The 20,000-nt window shown below is 41.5% G+C and overlaps 1 protein-coding gene across 8 annotated transcripts in view; it reads right to left on the bottom strand.

Moving 5' to 3' along the window:
* Nucleotides 1–20,000, bottom strand: part of FOXP2 (forkhead box P2) — a 314,919-nt gene that overhangs the window by 7,465 nt on the left and 287,454 nt on the right. For 7 of the 8 annotated variants that reach the window (XM_081877923.1, XM_081877918.1, XM_081877921.1 and 4 more), the window contains 2 exons: nucleotides 19,028–19,097; nucleotides 18,092–18,255 (listed from right to left, as the gene is read on the bottom strand). In XM_081877923.1, coding sequence (XP_081734049.1) covers nucleotides 18,092–18,255; nucleotides 19,028–19,097 — 234 coding nt within the window. Of the gene's footprint in view, nucleotides 1–11,690; nucleotides 11,787–18,091; nucleotides 18,256–19,027; nucleotides 19,098–20,000 lie in introns of all 8 variants that reach the window. The other variant, XR_014160507.1, reaches the window with a different exon arrangement.

Here is a 20,000-nt window from a genome sequence, read left to right as displayed (position 1 = left end):
TTTGACATCTGGTGGGAGGGCGTTCCACAGGGCGGGTGCCACTACGGAGAAGGCCCTCTGTCTGGTTCCCTGTAACGTGGCTTCTCGCAATGAGGGAACTGCCAGAAGGCCCTCGGCGCTGAACCTCAGTGTCTGGGCAGAACAATGGGGGTGGAGATGCTCCTTCAGGTATACTGGACTGAGGCCGTTTAGGGCTTTAAAGGTCAGCACCAACACTTTGAATTGTGCTCAGAAACGTACTGGGAGCAAATGTAGATCTTTCAAGACCAATGTATGTGGTCTTGGCTGCCACCCCCAGTCACCAGTCTAGCTGCCGCATTCTGGATAAGTTGTAGTTTCTGGGTCACCTTCAAAGGTAGCCCCACATAGAGCGCATTACAGTAGTCCAAGTGAGAGACTACTCATGCACCACTAGAGCATGAGTGCACTAACTAGAGCATGCACCACTCTGGCGAGACAGTCCGTAGGCAGATAGGGTCTCAGCCTGCATACCAGATGGAGCTGGTAAACAGCTGCCCTGGACACAGAATTGACCTACGCCTCCATGGACAGCTGTGAGTCCAAAATGATTCCCAGGCTGCGTACCTGGTCCTTCATGGGCACAGTTACCCCCAGTGGCGTAGCGTGGGGGGTGCAGGGGGGGCCGGCCGCACCGGGCGCAACATCTGGGGGTTAGGGTTAGGGGGCACAAATCCACGGGTTAGGGGGCGCAAATTACTTGCCTTGCCCCGGGTGCTGACAACCCACGCTACGCCACTGGTTACCCCATTCAGGACCAGGGAGTCCTCCACACCTGCCTGCCTCCTGTTGTCCAAAAACAGTACTTCTGTCTTGTCAGGATTCAACCTCTGTTAGCCGCCATCCATCCTCCAACCGCCTCCAGACACTCACACAGGACCTTCACTGCCTTCACTGGTTCTGATTTGAAAGAGAGTTAGAGCTGGGTATCATCCGCATACTGATGAACACCCAGCCCAAACCCCCTGATGCTCTCTCCCAGTGCCTGCATGTAGATGTTGAAAAGCAGGGAGCAGAGGACAGAACCCTGAGGCACCCCACAAGTGAGAGCCTAGGGGTCTGAACACTCATCCCCCCCCACCACTTTCTGAACATGGCCCAGGAGGAAGGAGCAGAACCACTGTATGACAGTGCCCGTAGCTCCCAGCCCCTCCAAACGGTCCAGAAGGATGTTATGGTTGATGGTGTCAAAAGCCGCTGAGAGATCCAGCAGAACTAGATTCAAGCAGTTGGTTACCACTATTAAGAGTCTCAAACAGCTTAAGACTAGGGTACCTGAAGGAGTATCTCCTCCCACATGAGGCTGCACATCATTAAAGGTCACATCCACACTGAACATTTAAAGCATATTCAAAGAATCCTGGGGACTGCAGTTTGTTAAGTCTGCTGGGAACTATAGCTCTGTCAGCAGCAAACCACAGTTCCCAGGCTTATTTGGGAGAAGTTGTGACTGTATAATTCTATTAAAATGCTTTAAATTTCTCTGCATCCTGTCACCAGTTGAGCTATGGCTGGTGGGGATGCAGGGTAGACCTTCCCCTGTGGCCATGCCTTAGCCGTGGAGTTCCCAACCCAGGGTGACTCAATCTTGTCCCATTCCCTGATGATTTCCTGCTGCTTTGCAAAACAATTTCTTTTCCATTTTTGCTTGTTTCACTTGTCCTTTTAAATCTTTGAAACATTGTCGTTCTTCCAGTTTTTAATGTCGTAAGTGGCCTTGAGCCTTTGTCTTGTGTTTTCAAATGTAAAGTCAGGATTTGCATGCTTATAATGAGTAACTTCCTTATGGAAATGAATAGTGGTGTTTTAAGAGTTGCACCCTAAATGCCTTGGCCATGCAAGAATTAAGAGGTATATGTAATAGGTCTCTAACAGGCAGTATGACAACAGTATTAAATCAGACACTCTTGCTCCCATGCTTAAAATTAATGTCGTGCCATTTCCTAAGTTCTAGAGTTTGTTATAGATGCTTAATTTCAACACTTAGAAACAAAACAAAGTTTGCATTTGATTTTCCGGAATCCAATACTATACTGGCATATTCAAAACTGAGAACATCAATAATGTTCTAGAGTTAGGTTTTGTGTCACTGGGCTCTTAGTTCTAAAGCATTTACTAAGAAGTCTCAGTAGTTTCAATGGGCCATACTTCCAGAAATGCATGCTTAGACTCACAGCCTGACAAGGGTTATTATAAAACAGGACTGCATCTCAAATCTAAAGGGCACCTTCCAAATTAGAACTGAAACCTCTCGAAGCAGAGAAAATAAGCACCTGTAACGCAGTCTGCCAAGTGCCTTTTGAGGATAAAATGGACAGTTTCTTCACATAACCCTGTATTTAGCCTTCCAACATATTACAGCTTGGTGGAAACTTAATGTAACAGGTCTATAGTTATTGAATCTGAGGATTTTCCTAGTATGAGCCTGTTTGTCATGAGGCCAGGGTCTGACCTGGTTGAGCCAATAACTCATTTCTCATTCAGTCCTGGGTTACCTTCAATATATATTGGGCTAAATAGTGTTCATACTAGTACCTCACTCAGTGTAGCTATCAGCATTTTACTGCACACGAAATGCACAACCAGATTTGGCTAACCAAAAAGGGCCTAAACTTTCAATTTTGTCTTCAAATACAAAATAAGAAAACAATATAAGATAGATTCTAAAAAGTGAAATCATAAACTAATATTCACTACATGGTGTCACCAGCATTAAAAGCTCTGCCATGCCTCTCAGCATGGTGCATAGCTGTCAACTTTTCCCTTTTCTTGCGAGGAATCCTATTTGGAATAAGGGAATTTCCCTTTAAAAAGGGGAAAAGTTGACAGCTATGGCGGGGTGGGGGCGGGGGGGGGGCTAAACTCGGTAGTCCTCCCCATTCTCTTTTGAGCAGAAGGCTCTGGACTTGTATGAGGCAAAGCAGTTGCAGCAGAATCAACAGTAGCTGTAGACACCTCAGGCAACATGCCTCTTCCCTGGGAAGCAGAGCAAAAGCAAATATGGCAAAATATTCAGAATGAGGGAAGAGAGCTGCCCCCACCCACTGTAGTGGCTATTGTGCTGTCACTTGCCCTCCCTGTAAGGCTGTTGGCTCCGAAAGAAAACAGAGGGGAAGGGCAGTCACACACATTGTTCTGCTTTATATAGAAATATGAACTCTGAAGAAGCCTTTGATCCCAAGGAATGTCAGATGCTCCTAGCATGCCATTAATAACCATGCTACCGAAACCAGGTCTAACAGCATTTCACAGTGTATTGGTTTTTGACACCTGAGTGCATCTTATTTCACCAACGCTACAGTTCAGCTAGAGATCTTTATGCATTATTTGTCTCATGCTTTTCCAAACAACGTGAAAGAATTTCTGAAAGGCACCTTAGAAAAAACAACAACCACTACTGAGAGCAAGCAGTTATTAGGATATCAAAGGATGAGACATCAGGGCTTAAAAGTCCCCAGTAACTATGCACAATAATATTCCAGGGCCAAACCATTTTTTGCCCCAAGTTCAAGCTCTTAATGCTATGCAGAGGTAAGCAGGGTGCCATGCCCAATTTGTATTGAACATTTAGCACAATTGAAAACATTGTTTTTCTTGCATAGGATAGGAGAAGTGACAAACGAGTCAAACCATCATCACAGGGCAAATCTAAATAAAGGTGGTCCCTTGGGCAGTTTCACACGTCAACTTTCTCCGAATCTCTGCTGCAGAAATATATGTGGGGGCTTCAACGAGATCTGTCCTCTTCAGGCAAATGAGTGGGACGACAGAGTGGTCAGAGGGAGAAGAGGGACAAGACTAGGAAGAGGACGTCTTGGAAGCTGAAAAAGTAACAGGGCTTAGTGAGAATGGAGAAAGAAGTCCAGAATCAGAAATGGAAGCAGGAGAGTGGGATGAGGGAGGCCAAGAAACAGAGATAAGTCAGGCTGGTGAAGAGGCGGGGGTTTCTCCCCTTCCTGCTGAGACAAGCTCCCCTCCCCTCTGGTCTCCCGGGACCAGGAAGGGCATGAAGAGTAAAGGTGGGCATGCTGGCACAGTCTCTGGTTGCTTGGGGAAGCCTGGGGAGAGGAGACTTAGGCAGCTGTGGGAAGGACCTTCAGTCCTTGCACCTGCCTCATAGGGACAAGACCTACCGAAGAAGAGTCGCTGTGCTCATTGGGCCTAGCTCTCCTGAACAGATCCTGTTTTTTTTCTACTAAAGAGTTAAATTCACTTACTACATGTGACTTATTGTTGGCTCACTCCTGACACAATTTTGCCAGTGCTACCCTTCCTTTCCAGCCCTTCAGCTCATCTGTTTGTGGGACATTTTTTTTTTGTACATAACAGACTCAAATTTCAGCATTCAAATTATGATTATTCAAATCAGCATTCAGACATTCAAATTATGCATAATTTAGTGGAGTTTTGGATGTTCTTGTTAGGTCCTGCATGAAGAGGCACAACTAAGGAAGAAGAGCTGGAGGGGCAAAAGACAGCTGGTTAAAAGTTATGGAGCAGAGTGGGACATGTTCAGGGCACAGATGCCTTGCTTGCTAACCGTTTAAAGACCTGGACAAGGTCAAGTTTGTTTCTCACCATCCAAGCAGGTAGTTCACATGCTCTCATGTTTTTTCTTCTCCTTCGCAATGAGTTCTAGAAACATGCTTCAGAGAAGAGCCTTTCTTCCCACAAAGCCCAATGCTATACCAGATTCCATACACTGTGCATAATTTGCTCTGCTGCATGTAGTAATTCACCTCTGCTTGTTCTGTGACTGCCAATGAGCCTTGAAAGCTTAGATCTTTGGCATGTCTATGATGCTATGCTAAAAGCAAATTGGCAGTGCTGGTAAAGCCTGTTCTCCACAATCTCAGAACCAAAACAAAAAGGAAAAAATGTTCAAAGTGTACATTTCACTTTTAAACCTGTGCATGTGAGGGTTGCTATCATGAAAACAAGATCCTGTATTTCCCAGGCACACAGAGCTTTAATTAAATGCTGTTGAGCTGGTGTCACCAGCAAGAAAGAGGACTTGGTGCAGTATTTTTCATTAATTAAACTCCCCCCCCCCAATAAAGAATGGTCAAGAAAATGCAGAGGAATAAAAATACATTTTCTATAGCAGAGCAAAATTATAGCTTGTATTTCAGAAACAACAATAAGAAAACCCCCTCCTTTCTTTCTTTTCCTGCTAGTGAAGCAGGAAAAGCTTTATTATTTTCTTCAGGGAACATCTATTAGGGGATTCCTATCATGAGGAAATAGGACTGGATTTTGCTTTTTATTGTAAAAGTATCCAGTTCTAAAGTGCTCAACTGGGTGATACCTGGGTGATCACCTTCTTCCTTTGACAGCCACAGTGTCATCACCGGTTTTTGGCATCCATGTGTCTTTGAGAGACAAGGGACTGTAAAGTCAAACTGCTGGAGAATCAGTGCCTGCTGTGGCTGCAGAGACTCAAAACTGCTGCCTCCTGCATTGTCATCACCAAAGTGACCTCTCTGGAGCACAAGCCTGGGCAGTTTGTATGGAGGTCCTGGTCTGCCCAGATGATAACAGCCTCACTGTACCAAGTTATAACACTGAACATTCATGCAAAAGCATTTCTCTAGAAAATCCTTCCCCTAGACACTCTTCAGAACTTGAACAGATTTATTTTAGTGGATACTTTGGTTACAGCCTTTAATGTTGGTGGTGGTCTGGCTTTTTAAAGTTGTTTTGCTTGTTAATTCAAATCTAGCTAGTTACTTAGGAGCTTTAAAATATTCTGAAACTTGACCAGTGCCTTTTGAATTGATGAGGCTAAAAATCAAACTGTATAAATAAACCTTGCTCTCTTCAAATTTTTCTGGTGCCGAAGTTGAGATCCTTTCAATGTTCTAGCCCTGCTGAAGTATTTTAATCCCTCGTGTGATGAAAGAAAGCAGGAGCAAACATGCTAGCTCCATTGCCTTCCTTATTTTCCATTAGTCGAAGGGAGTCGAGGACCAACTTTATTGGTTACAGCATGTGAGTAGTATTGGCTTAGGCACTGGATAAAACAGCAATACATGACTCCACCCTGCTCAGCAGGGAGTCATTTCAGGGTTAACAACCAGTGGGAGGAGCTTGTTGATGCAAACAGAACTGGAAGCTTCCCCATGACGTCACCGGGGGTCATGCCATGGCCCTAGCCACCAGCAGGGCATAGGACAGGATCCACGACCGCCAGATTCCTTTAACGGAATACCCAAAAGAGGAGGGATAGATGATGGCCCATAACCAATCCTCCAACACAGCACACCTGTTCCAATGCCTAACCGCCAATACCAGAAAGTTGTGACGAGTTGCTACGAGGTAGGCGAAAAAGCCAAGAGGCTGGTGCCAATTTGCCAAATGGATAAAAAATTCCTACCAGGCCCCTTGGGCAATCAAGGCAACCAACCAAAGTCCATAGCAAGGTCAATATGCAAAGGAAGCTGATCTAAAAGGGAGGGAGGGAGATCTAATGCAAGCAGGAACCGACTGGGAACAGAGCGCTGCCGTGGCTGTTTAAATGCAGCTAAACCCGCCCACCAGCCGGCCCTATTGGCTGGCTGAAAGGCCTGGCCGCGGCAGCAGAGGCAATCAGAAGCAGGGAGCCGAATACGCCTCCCTGCTGCTGCGGGAAGCTGCTCCCACTCACAACTCCTCCCCTCTGGGAGGAGGAGAGGCCTTGAGTGCAGAGCCTTTCCTACTCATGCGGACTCCCCATGCCTTTTAGAACCCTGAAGCAGTTGGACATGGCACCAGTGACTTTCTGCAAATCTGCTAAGTTCTGAAGCTGTTTCAAACTTCATGCAGCAGCCCAGAATTCTACTTGTCAGCAGTATCTAACCCACTGATACTCCAGCTGTGTTTCGTGTGACATGTGTGAGAAATGTGGAGACACGTCTCTCCACTCAAGCAGTGGAACTGTTAGGGACCTGTGGCTAAGTGTTTGGCATATGCTCCAGACCTTTTCAGGCTTCAGATGTGCATTAGATCTTGGCTGCCACAGAAACAATGAAGCAGCCTGTAAAGAAGAATGGTGTAGCATATGGCCTGTAGTTGCGTAAAGCAGAGCCCTTGAGGAAGACAAAAGGAGCTGTCTCCTTCTCCAACATCACGGAAGACAAACGGTCACTCAAAAGGCTAGATTTCAACCCATAATGGAAGTGGGTTAGCACAAGAGGATCGTTGCGCTTTTTGATAAATTATCCAGAATTGCTGGATTTAAACATATGTTGACCGGCAGGTTTGAAGGCTTCAGATCTCAGAGGCATAATATTTCATAAGAACAGCTGGATGTAACAATCTACACGGAAGTGCTGGAATCTTATACATTTTAATACTTGTCAACCAAATTCAAGATTTTGTTATCTAATGTTCTTTTTGAGGGGCCTTGCATGTGAACTGAGTGCCTCCTTTTGGAAGAAGGTATTTCAGCCCATCCGCAGAAGTAAGGTGACCCAAATAAGAGAGACTTCGATTATCTGAAAATGGGGAAATTGCAGGTGGAAGGAGAAGATTTAGGGAGGATTTTAATGTGTTGGAACTGTGTGATGTTTTGTATTAGCATTTTATAGGCTATATTTTTGCAGCTATGTTATGCATGCTTACTTGGAATTTAAGGCACAATGAGTTCAGTGGGACTGACTCCCAAGTTAGCACACAAAGGTTGGCAGCCTTTGAGTACTCTTTTATGCCAATGGTTTTCAAAATGTTCTGGGCCTTCAGGATAGGGCAGGGTGAATTCAAATGAAATACATAGTTCCTATAGGTTTTCAAAATCTTTCTCTGAACTCAAATCAGCTTAGAAGTAAAATGGACGACAAGAGGCATCCATTACAAAGGAGTCCCCAAGTAATAATGATTGGGTTAAGAAAAGCCGTGCTTATATTTCTTTTCTGATCAATACCACAGACTGGAATATAAAACAGAAGATTTGCTTGCTATTTAGGCACAGTTGCTATATGCTGAATGTGTGTCAAAACTTACTCACTTTGGAATTTAAGAAAAACTCGAACACAGTAATATATACGATATTCACTGATACCACAGGTGTGTGGAGGGAGAAGGATATGGAACAGGGTGTAGACACATTTCAGCTCCATAAAACCACAGTCTGAACCAGGCCTATATCTTTCAAATTTTTAAGTTTCAGAAACACACACTTTCAAGACAATATTTCCACATTTGAAACAACAGCAACTGAAACAAAGTACAATGCTGCAAAGTTATGCATTTCAAATGTGAAGCTTTGGAATTGTTTCAGCCCCCAGGTCTAACGTTAAGGTTGGCAGAAAGGCTTTGTCTGTGTGGTGATGTACATCTGTTATGTAAACAAGAACTGCTTGAGTGAAATTTGCCTTCTCTGACTGTTTGTACTGAAGGAATTGTATGACCATAAAGAAAACAGTGAGAGACAAGCAATGAAAAAAGGGTGATACAGAAGAACAGAGGATGAAAAAGGCAACTAAAGAGTACCTGTCCCAGGAGATGCAATATACTACTTGACCTTTATTCTCTAGATTTGATTTGTTTGGAATGCAGCAGGTAATATTGAGACTTGGTACTCATGAATAGGGATACAATTGAACGTTAGTAATTTCCACCTCAAAACCTCTTACATAGCTAGCACTCTAAAATATTGTCACTGAAGAGAAAGTATTTTCCAGTTTGGCTTATATAAATACCCTGCAGATTTCCAATATAGTTAATTTGGCAGTTGGACAAAGGTCATGAAATGTTCAATTTTCATATTAAAAGAGGTCATGTTTTGTAGAAACACTTGTTCTTTACTCTGGGGGGATGAATCAGAAAGGGGCCTGTGGGCTGCTTTGAACATGGCAGAAAACAGAGGAAGAAGAAAGATAACCTAAAATTCTTTCAAGAGGAGCAGGAAAGCTGCAAAAGAGTCAGATGCCTTGTAGATTGCCAGGGATTAAACAGAACAACCAAAGAGGGTTAATGGGATTGCAGGAAAACCAAAATATCCTTGAAATGATCACTTGTATAGACATAAAGTGTGCTCCGGATGGTGGAAGTGAGATTTGAGAACCATACTGAATAAGGGATATACCCTTTAGAACACTGTATCAGTTGGGCTGCAGAAGGAGACAAGGAAGCATTGTGAAAAGTATGAATGTAAAGGAAAGAAATCCGCAGTGCCAAACCATTGTAGATTTGTCGGTGTGCCCCCAAACCCTATGGAACTGTGGATAGTATCCACAGTATCTACCAAAGAAGAGCACACATGGACTAGAAAAGATGTGAAGTCAATACATGTAGCTAAAATGTGAATTCAGAATGGCTAGACTCAAAACCAGCTTTGACTCACTGTGGAACACAAAACAAAGGCCGAATTTTATCTAATAAAGCAGGAGTGCCTTAGGAGAGCTCAAGGCTCATCTCCAAAGGATGACATTTAGGCTCCGTTCAAATGCCACAATTTCTGGTCCAACAAACTGTGATTTGAACAACCAAGAATGGGCTGTGGGCCTGTCTGTTCCCTCCTCTAATCTCTTGCACCTTTTTTCAATGTAGCTTGGTTTCTTAACAAGAATTTCTCACGATGTACAAACTAGGAATGAATGATCCCTGCAAAGCAGAGTATCAGTTTGATTCTGGTTTCTATGAATTGTTCAAGCCACAGTTTTCTGGTTCAGATACCATGGGAAACTTGTTTGAGGAACCAGGAAGTACTGATGCAAAAGAGGGGAGGAGGCAGTGGGTGAGCATATGACTTATTACAGCTCCAACAAACCATGGTTTGGTGAAATAGAACTGTTCTACATTACTTTCAGCAATGTTATTTAGGCCTGAGTTTAAGTGTATAATATATTTTAAGAAAAAAGAAGCTTGTGTGATTTAAATTAATTACCGATGATGAAACACATCCCCACTCTCCACTTGTGTTGCCTCTTTTGTCTTGTGAATTGTTCAGTATTGATTTGAATCTCAAACCAAAAACAATCATCTCAAAAGTAGGCTGACGTATTAAATATAACCTATTAAACTGCCCAACAGGCCACATTTAAACACACAATTCTCTGAAAAAGCCTGCCAACAACCACTTTTTACCGCCCCACCCAGTACACACAAATGAACAACTGAAATGGACTATCAGAAATTGTGTTTGAATGGCTGTTTTAGTTGTCCAGCTCCCATTGCCTTTATTTTGATTTCATTCTCTTACATACCAAAAACTGTTCCAGTTCATCCATTTTTCTCCTCTTGTGATTCCATGCATTTGCAACGGTCCTTTTGGCAGAACCATGGCTCATGCATTTCACACCAACCTCTTATGGCAAGTTTCTGATTCATTGTTGTTTTGGCACTAAGCATTTATGTTCATTGCTTGGTTATTTCTGGGGTTGTTTTTTTTTTACACTAAGAAATATGTGAACTGATTTCATTGATAAAGCACTGTGTTTGAGATAATGGGAGAAATTTGAAATTTGTATTTCATGTTAGGTCTATGAAATGATAGCTCATGCACACATGTAGGCCACCACTTGACTCTGCCATTATGAAGCTACGCCCATGCATGCATGAACCATTTCTTGATAATTGGCAGCTGACTGTGAATTGAACCCACCGCAGAGGTGATACTGAAATTCTATTTATGGTGTTGTACCTATGATGCCTAGGCTCATTTGCGCATTTAAATCATGATTTAATGTTGCACTCATCAAGTGATGAGCTTTTGTGTGTGAACATTGTGTCTTTATATGTTTATGAACAATATAATGTGTTGTTTCTGACCTGTAAACTATCCAGTGCTACTGCAATAATATTTTGGCTTTTGTTCTGCTGGTTAGAGGCTGTGAATTTCAAAATGGGCTCATATCTTTCTGTTTGTAGGAATTTTTTTTGTCACATATAGTTACAAACTTAACTACAATAGTTAAAATTCAAGCAATTAGCATCTGAGCTTGCGTGTGTGTGGCTGTGGCCCAGGGGTCTGAGAATTATTAATCTGCCTCTACAAACATCCAATTGTGGAGAATTCAAAAGAGAACGGAATAAAGTTTTCAACAAAGCATCCATGCATTTTGCTTCTATATAGATCCCACAAAACCCCAAAGGATCCTGCAAACTTCTACAATCCATACTATGGGGATATGACACTTTTCAGCATAAGACAGCTGCAGGCACTCTATCTCTAGAGTGATCTTTTTGTTCGGAGGAAGTAGAAAGAATTGTGAAAGTGCAACAAATGGGGGTTAGAATATTATATAAAAAAGGAACATCAACTGTTCGATCAAAGGAATGTAACATTTAAACAACTAAAGAGGAAATGATAAAGGGCTGCAGTGGCTGCTGAGCGCAACAGCATATAAGGCTAGAAAGATCAGGGAGTTGATGAGCAGGGAAGCAAAATACAAGAGGCTAGATCTGAAATGTGAAGTGAAACAATATGAAGTGAATATAGAGGAGAACAGGAGAATGTGTGTTTTGGGGAGTTGGAGGAGGGGAGATGCTACTTGTGAACGGTATCTGTTACGGTACAGTAAACATTTTAATTCCACAGCAAATTTATTTGTTCTTTTACTACCCACATGCACGGAGCTGCATAGATCCTCCCACTTCCGGACACACACACTCCTCAATACTTATTTCAACATGGTCCACAACATCACTATAAATATTAAAAATTTAAATACAACAAGAAGGTGGAGTGCTACCTTTTGCTCAATTGGCTTGTCAATTTGAAATGCCAGGTGGTGCTCCTAAAACCTGAAACGTTCATTCAGACAGACAGATAGAGCCTACATGTGAATCTGATGATACAAAAGGTCAGATACAAAGCTTCAGCATCTTATGAAGTCCACAAGTAGCAATCTTCTACCCTAAACTAAAGCCAGCAAGAAAGTAAACAAAATCTGTAACAATATCGGGAGAGAAGGACAAAATTGCCAATTTCACTTTCTCATTTTTCAATGTTAAGTTTAGTTTGCCTCATGTTCCTGTCAATTTGCAATTTGTTTTTAACATTTTAGGACATACTTCTCCTAGCACACACCTATTTTTGTATGCAATTTTGCATTTTATGCACCTTTCCCTCTAATATACATGTGTGCACATGGTTTTTTGATAAAAGTACTGTCTTGCAAAATTCTGAGAATCAGAAATTTCAAATGACAGCTGCATTTCAGTTTGCGTATTGCTTCAAAAAATTGCAGAATTAAGTAGGTCCTCATTAAAATACAAAAGGCACAAAATTTCTTTCCCATCTCCAACTGTAGGTAATATTTTCAATTATTTTCCTGGCCTCTTTAAGACTGCAACATAACACAACATTTTCAAGCTACCTTAATATATTACAACAAGGAGACTAAATGGTTCTTATGTGTGATGTATTTCACAAAATGCTACAGCAGTGGTATCATCACTGACTCAATTAAATGATTCTCAATCATTCTCCCAAAGCTTGGTGCAGCTTTAAGCATTTGATTTATTTTAGAATATGCTGCGTGCAAATTTCACCCAGTGAACAAGGACTTTGCCTCATAGAAGCCTCCTACAACAGAAGAGCCTCCAAAGTAAATTGAGATGCATCATGAGGTGGGACAAAAAGCAGAAATACAAAAAATGCAAAGACAGGGGTACAGGAATGGTATGAAGTTAAAAACACAAGGGAATGAAAGGGATTGAAACTGGAATGATAGGTAACCTACTGTAAGTAGTGTGAAAGCATAACAGTAGGGGACTGGAATAATCAGATATGGGAACAATCTGACAATGGACCGGTTTCAAATTGAAGCACCTCAAACAGACCTTAGAGCAGAATAATCACACTTGCCTTTGGGAACAAAATTTAAAGAATAAAAAAAGTTTGAAAATATAAAAAGTTTGATGTTTATGCAGATCAAACTGCAAAGAAGGAGAAGGAGAAGAAAGACCCAGGCTGGGCAAAAGTTGGAAAGGTAAAGAGGATAGGGGTTGGGAAAGACAGCAGAATACAAAAGGTGGAAAAGGATGACTGAAGCTATGCAGAGCTGAAACTCCCCTTTCTTGCATAGTGCAGAATTGGAGGACGAAAGACTGACTGAGCTCGCATCTGCTCATCTTTCAGATGAGCTTCCATCCTTATTTGCTTTCTTCCTCTGTGCACTTTTGCTAAACTCAAATGTAACCTCTGCAGCAAATACTGTTATCACAAGAGACCATGGGTGCACACACAGCTTCAACTAATTCCAATATTTTAAAATGAAGCTGAATACAAGGATTGTAGTGTCTATGGGCCAAGTAATGCGCTGGGATGCTATAAGAAAATACCTTCAGGAAACAGCTCCTAGTTCCTTTTCTGAGCTGGTGTTTTGAGAACAGTTCAGAAAATAGCAACTCTCCCCCCACCCCCTCAACTGTTCCTAGTGGGGGAGAAAAATGTCACTAGTGCTATGGGGGGTGACACCTGCAAGCCCTAAAAATGTGGCACTCATTCACACATTCATGTAGGTCAGTTGGTCCCTTGTACCTTGATCATTTAGCACGACGACTCACAGCGACTCAAATGAAAAGCACTTTTTAAAGGTGATACCATGCTGCTTCTCTGCTCTGTCTGGCTGAATGACTGGGCAGGGCACGGGCTTTTATAAGCCTCATTCCCACCTCTGGCTCACAGCCACGGGAGATTCTGGGGGAACACAGCCCAGCACCTCACCCACTGTGAGACAGTAGCAGTCTCCCACCCAGGCTTTGCTGCAAAGGCAAGGATCCCCTTCAGTCCTTGGCATCTGCTCTGCCATGGCCCATTCATTCACAGATGCAAGTCTTATGCCTGATGATTAATCAGCGATTAACACACGTGTGAAGTACTCCTGTCTCTAGTTCTTTAATGTGGATGTGAACAAACCTAAAGATCGTGTGCCAGTCAAAGTGGATGATATTGAGCTATGTTCCCATTAGCATTCTTTTTTTAACTCAAAGGGGGAAATGCTTTTGTCCTTTGTGCAAATTGATATCGCTTATGCAGCAGAATGCTTCCAAGGAAAGTTAACATTAGAAAACAATGTTGCTGTTTACGTTCATCACTGTGGCTGCTGCAACCACATGGGTGTAAGGTTTCCTGTAAGATCAGTTTTGGGCGTCACAACATGGCAGCAGTCAATAGACAAGTTTACACGTAACATAGTAACATGGTTCAGCATAGGCTGGAACAAGCTCATGCAAGATTTGGGCTTGTGGGGACGGAGGAATGGTTTATTCAGAACCAAAGATTGTGGATTATAATGAACTCTGATTAGTTTAACATGTCAGCTTCCTAACCTAGGGTTTGATGCTGGACTGTTCTGAAACTGACCAGAGTGCCTTATAAACTATGATTCCTGGTTTACATGGGATGACAAGCTGGGATCAAGGAAATAAACCTAAAGGCTGCTCTTGGCTACATAGAAGTTGAAGGAGGAGGACCATGCAAGCCCACATCTTGCTTGGGCTCATTCCAGCTTGTGCACACAGTGCTAAACCATTGTTTAGAGCTTATGTGAAAAACGGGCCACTGTCATCAATTCACAAATGGCAGAGCAACCTGCACTGTACTATTTCTACCTGTAATGTGACAATGAGGCATTAGTTTATGAAATCAGAAGTCAGGGAAATGGAGAAGGCAGCATGGATCTTGAGTTCAGAAATTTGTCGCTTCAGCTGAATTCTCTTAAAAAGCCCTTCTGAGCTTTGGAAGCACAGCAAAATTTGATTTCATGATACATTCTGAGACACACCTCACTTTGATTGACTTTGACAGCCACTTTGATTAATGCCTAGAAGGAACATGCGAGGAAAACACTGCCTCTGTGCATGAACAGAGTACATTGTCTTCTATACTAGGTACCAACAAACACCTGGGCTTCAAAGAAAGGAATTAGAGACTGCAGTTTTAAGCAAGTCAACAAAGCCCTATTAAAATTATCCCAACTCACACATGAGCTGCTTCTCATGTTAGCTTCCTTTGAGATTGGCTCCTAGGTAGATTTCTGCAACAAACCCCACGGTCTGGTAATAGACCAATCAGCATATGATCATATGACCAGAAAGTAAACCTAAATACAACTTGACCTTTGCCGAGAAAACCTGAGAGTTAAACCATATGTGAGGTGGGAGATCCATGATTCAAACTCCTAATGTGTGCTTTTATTTTACAAAAAGCAGATTGCGAGGGCCCCAGTTTGGATCAGTGCCATGGTGCACTTGGGATGAGGATATTTAATCCTTTGCTTGTGCATCATGGTCATGAGCCCATGTGCTCTCTGATGTTTTCATGAATTACAGAGAGGGGAAACAGTCTTGTATTAAGTAAGCTTTGCCCTGCTTGGCTAAGAGATATCTGGGGGTGAGTGATTTAAATTGGGAAACTGGTGCCAGGACAAAGTGTTAGATCTACCTCCATGCTTCAGCCCCTATTTAAATTGGGTGCTTGTTGTAAATATAGAATTATTGGGAGTTCGACCGCTGAACTTCCACATCCTGTGTAGTTTTCACCCTGAATAAGAGGACTCTCAGCCTACATGAAGACTCTAGAGCAAGTGATCAATTAAATTTTAAGAGCAAGGACTTTGTAAGCCTTGACTGCTTCTGCTTTTACTCAGAAGTTTTATTTTATCTTAATTCTCATTCATTACAAATTTATTGGAGGTTGGTTATCTGACTGCCTAATTGGTGTGTTTCTAAATAACTTACCCACTCAAACCAGGAAGACTGGGATCTTGATGTAGGTCCTACAACATCTAACTATTTGGCAAATGTTCCATGACTAACTTTATGAATTATGGCTGCCTATCTGGCACCTTGATCTCAGTGTGTGACAGTGTATCTGCTCTGTAGTACTAACACATTATCACTGAAATATTGATGCTATAACAAGTTCAGTTATGCTGCACTGGGGTACTGCTACCACAGCCTATCCTAAGCAGCTGAAGTAAGCCTTGGGACATGCTATCTCTCTCCCCCCCCCCCATTTTTGATACTTAGGTTTTGTAGCTCCTTCCACACAGTTGTTCATCTCTCACACTGAAATCATTTGTATAATCTGCACTCAGCTTCCATCATTAACATATCTATGCACTTTGTAGCATACAAATACCACTAGGCATGGCGTACAGAGTTGTGCATGCTGGTTGAATGTACACTGTACATGCAGTATATCCTATGTACAATTGGCATATACTGCTCAGTGCACAGAGAGGAAAAAAAAGAGAGACAGAGGAAGAAAGAGATCTGCTACCCTGTTACCAAACAACTCTAAATAGCAAATGTCATTCATTTCTATGAAATAGCTGTTTTTAATACACATGATCTAATTCTTGTTTGCTCTTTAAAGTTTTATTGTCTTGGCATTTTAGACAGAAAGAGAGCATTAGCATACTCAGGAGAAATGCTACAAGTAAAAGGCCTGAAGCTACCCAATGCATGGTTGATAGCATACAGCACGGGATATAAAAACTTTTGTCTGATGGCTCACTTTACTTGTTTTAGAGTACTGTTGCTCTCCAGAGCTTATATTCATGTTCTTTCTACTTCAAGTTTTATTACTTCTTTTGTATTATTTAATACATCTAAAGACACTTCCAAAAGACAAATTTTTCCATTTTGAAAAAAAGTAATGGTTTGGAACTCGCTAAAGCACATTAATGGTCTTGCTCAGTAGTGTGTGCCTATAGTTCCCCCCCCCCCACCTCACAAGGTGATACAATAAATGGCAAATAAAGCAATTAGGCAGATGATCTTCAAGATATAAATATATCTGTCAGATAATATATTTACAGGCCTTGAAAGAGAAATAAACCAGGAAGCAAAACCACTTGGAAATCTCTAAGTATACAAAGGCAAATCAAAATGAACATCTCTGATAACGTACTAGGGGGGAAAACCTATAGTGTTTGACTTGAAATTACTATTCCAGCATTGCATGTATAATAAATATGGGAAATATGAAAAAGAAAATTAAATAATAAGGACACACTGAGTGCAACATTTTAAATACAAGGATATTATCATTAACTAAGGACATAATTGTACATTAAAAAGAATCATTCTACATCTATGTCTACTTAGATGTCACTTTTCTAATTATTATATAAATAACCTGGGAAATGATACCTCCAAGGTACATGTTTTACTATTTACTAAACAAAAAAATGCCCCGTTTGACACCCCTGATTAAGGCCAGGCATTTCTTAGGCCTCATACACATTTCTGAAATCCACAATACATCAATTTTTAATACTGCCACTCTCTGAGCTGCATTAAAAAGATGGTGGGGGAAAGATTTTAGAGTAATTAATGATATAGTTAGCTGCTAAATATTAATAGGAATCGTAGTCTTGCATAAAATATAACATATAAACCTTGCCAATACAGACACACCAGTAATTAAAGTTGAATATGTAATTACGCTGATTTATAAGACAGGCAAAAAGTTACACTTTACTAGCTTCTATGTAAACTCTGGGTAACAGTTAAACTTTGCATTTTATGGTAATATAAATGGGCAGTATCTCTGTGACAGTCCATAAACATGATAAGGACTTGTGGGTCTAGTTAAATTACTACTAATTCTAACTACTCCTGCTATGCAATCTTAACAGATGAAAATTCAGTAAAGAATCCAGATATTTGATCGGAAGTAGAATTCATTGCACTGAATATTCAAATGATGATGATCACAGGCACAATAAAAGCACCTATATTATGAGCAGTGTTGCGCCAGTATTTTTTGCAATCACATTAACAACTTGTTTCTCAAGGCTGAAACATGGTTGCATACACCCAAGTCCAATCTAAACCAAAGAGATGTTCCAAGTACACCTAGCTGTGTGCGGGGTTGCAGCCCAAGGCCACAATGCACAGAGAACGGGATTCACATTCTATTCTATGTGAGAGAAACCTTTTGCAAGCACACAAGCCTTTCCCACTGCCCACTCATGTCATCATGAACTGAGATTTATTCAGAGGGAGGGGAAGTGTTCACATCATGGGAGCTGTTTCTCAGGCCATGTGAATAGTTTCTGAATATGCTTGCATGCATTTGAAAGGATGTTAGGGGAACGCAAAGTTTTTGTCAATAAGGGATGCTGACCGCACTTACATGTGAGGCTGAGGAGAGCAGCCTGGGCTGCTGTTTCCATTGCTGTCAATGTGATCCAGCGAACCATTGAGGTCTTCATGGACTGCCTGTAGTAAGCCACTGGATGCGTTATTTATCAATCCGGGGTTACCAAGCAAAGGTAAACTACTCTCTGCCAGCGCAGCCTAGCAAAAGAAAGAGGCAGAGTTTTTAGCCATTTGATCATTGGAAGTAGCTTCAACATGTATTGATGTAGATCTGTGTAAACAGGCCCAATTGATGACGAGAAACATCTCTGGGCCATTTGTTCCACATCTGACTTTGTACACTTGCCCACACATTCGTGCATCGCTGCATGGAGCTACCAAATGTGCTCTGACACCGACATGCACAATGTTTTCTGCTTTCAAACTATTTCTAACTCCAAAACGCCTTTAAACTCTCAACCCTCACGCAGCATACAGTTCTTTTGTCCCGCAGACACCAGCTGGATGATAAAAAAAAATGACCAGAACTTAACTGAAAATAAAGGAGTCCTGACATTTGCCTTTTCTGCATAAAAATTATATCTTATAATTAAACTTTAAAGTTTTTGCCATGAGCACCATGTTCCCCAACACTATGATGCGAAATCATTCATGACAGCTGGGATAAATATTAATGCATATCCACATGCATTTGCAAAAGCTTCTATCAATCTAGCATTTGCAGCAAAACTGAGTGTTCCAGATTTTGCCACAGGGTGTCCTTCTTGCTTCTTCACATCAAAAGTAATGAGAATTGGAACTAGTACTTCTTGCAGTGCTAGGTAATACAACTTACTTGGGTGATTAACACACCTATTAGCAATCCCGTAACTTGTCACATAAACATAAACAAGAAGAGCTCTGCAACAGAGAACAGCATCACTGGAGCGAAGTGGGCATTTCAAAGAAATGCAGGCTTGGACAGCTTTACCTGTAAGCTTGCGTTAAGTGCTGCTCCATAGCCTAAGCTGGTGGGTATGTTTTTCACTAACGTCGGGCTTCTGAAAATAAATAATTTTTCATAGTTTAATTCATTTGCTTATTTTAAAGAAGGCAAGCCTGCAGGGTGACAGAAGGTGTTGATAAATGAATGTTCCCATCAGAAAAGAAAACCCTAATTCTAAATGAAAAATGAAACAGAGTTGGTGTGGGGTTTCAGCTTGCTAAACACAGGGATTTGTGCACATCAAAACACCAAGTTACCTGTTACACTTTTGATGTACACGGTGATCCCAATTATGAGAAAAGCCCAGTGAAAGCACGGGTGTTCTGATCTGCACTGGGATTTTATTGCATTGAACAAACTGAGTATTAGAGCTATCTACTTAATGGTAAGTAGTTAAGAAGTTTCAGACCACAACAAATTATATACATTGTGCCTTTTTATACACAAGGAGCAAAAAGCAAGAGAGTAGTCTCACATGTGCGTGTGCACACACAGGCCTGGATTTATGCAGTCTGGTTATTTCAAAGAGCAGTTATCCCTTGACCTCCTCTATGCCATGTTGCAATTCAACCTGCTGTTTAAATGGGGGTTTTCAACAGCAGCTTGTGACATGGCAGGGGAGTGGCATGCAATTCTGAAGTGAAGAGAGGAAACCACTGCATGAAGAGAATGGCTGGTGCATGTTTCTAAACTGCAGTCCCAGAGAAAAATAAAAATTTCTACCATGCTAAAAAAACTAAGAAGAAGCTTCTAGGGGGAAAAAATTAGAATGTGCTTTAACAGTGAATCAATGCAAGCATCAAAATGAAGAGAACGTTTCTTCCCAAAGTACTAATGTACATGCTTTCAAGTTCTGAAATTTAAATATATATGCCTCATTGTGTCAATAAATATGTATAAACAACCACGTGTGTTTGTTTTATTGAATGTTCTATGTTTCTGTGGAAGGGAAGGGAAA

Source organism: Podarcis erhardii (genome assembly GCF_964252035.2).
Source record: "Podarcis erhardii genome assembly, chromosome: 10".
Taxonomy (NCBI): Eukaryota; Metazoa; Chordata; class Lepidosauria; order Squamata; family Lacertidae; genus Podarcis; species Podarcis erhardii.
Note: the sequence above shows the minus strand (reverse complement) of the source record. Positions and strands in the feature narration are given on the sequence as shown.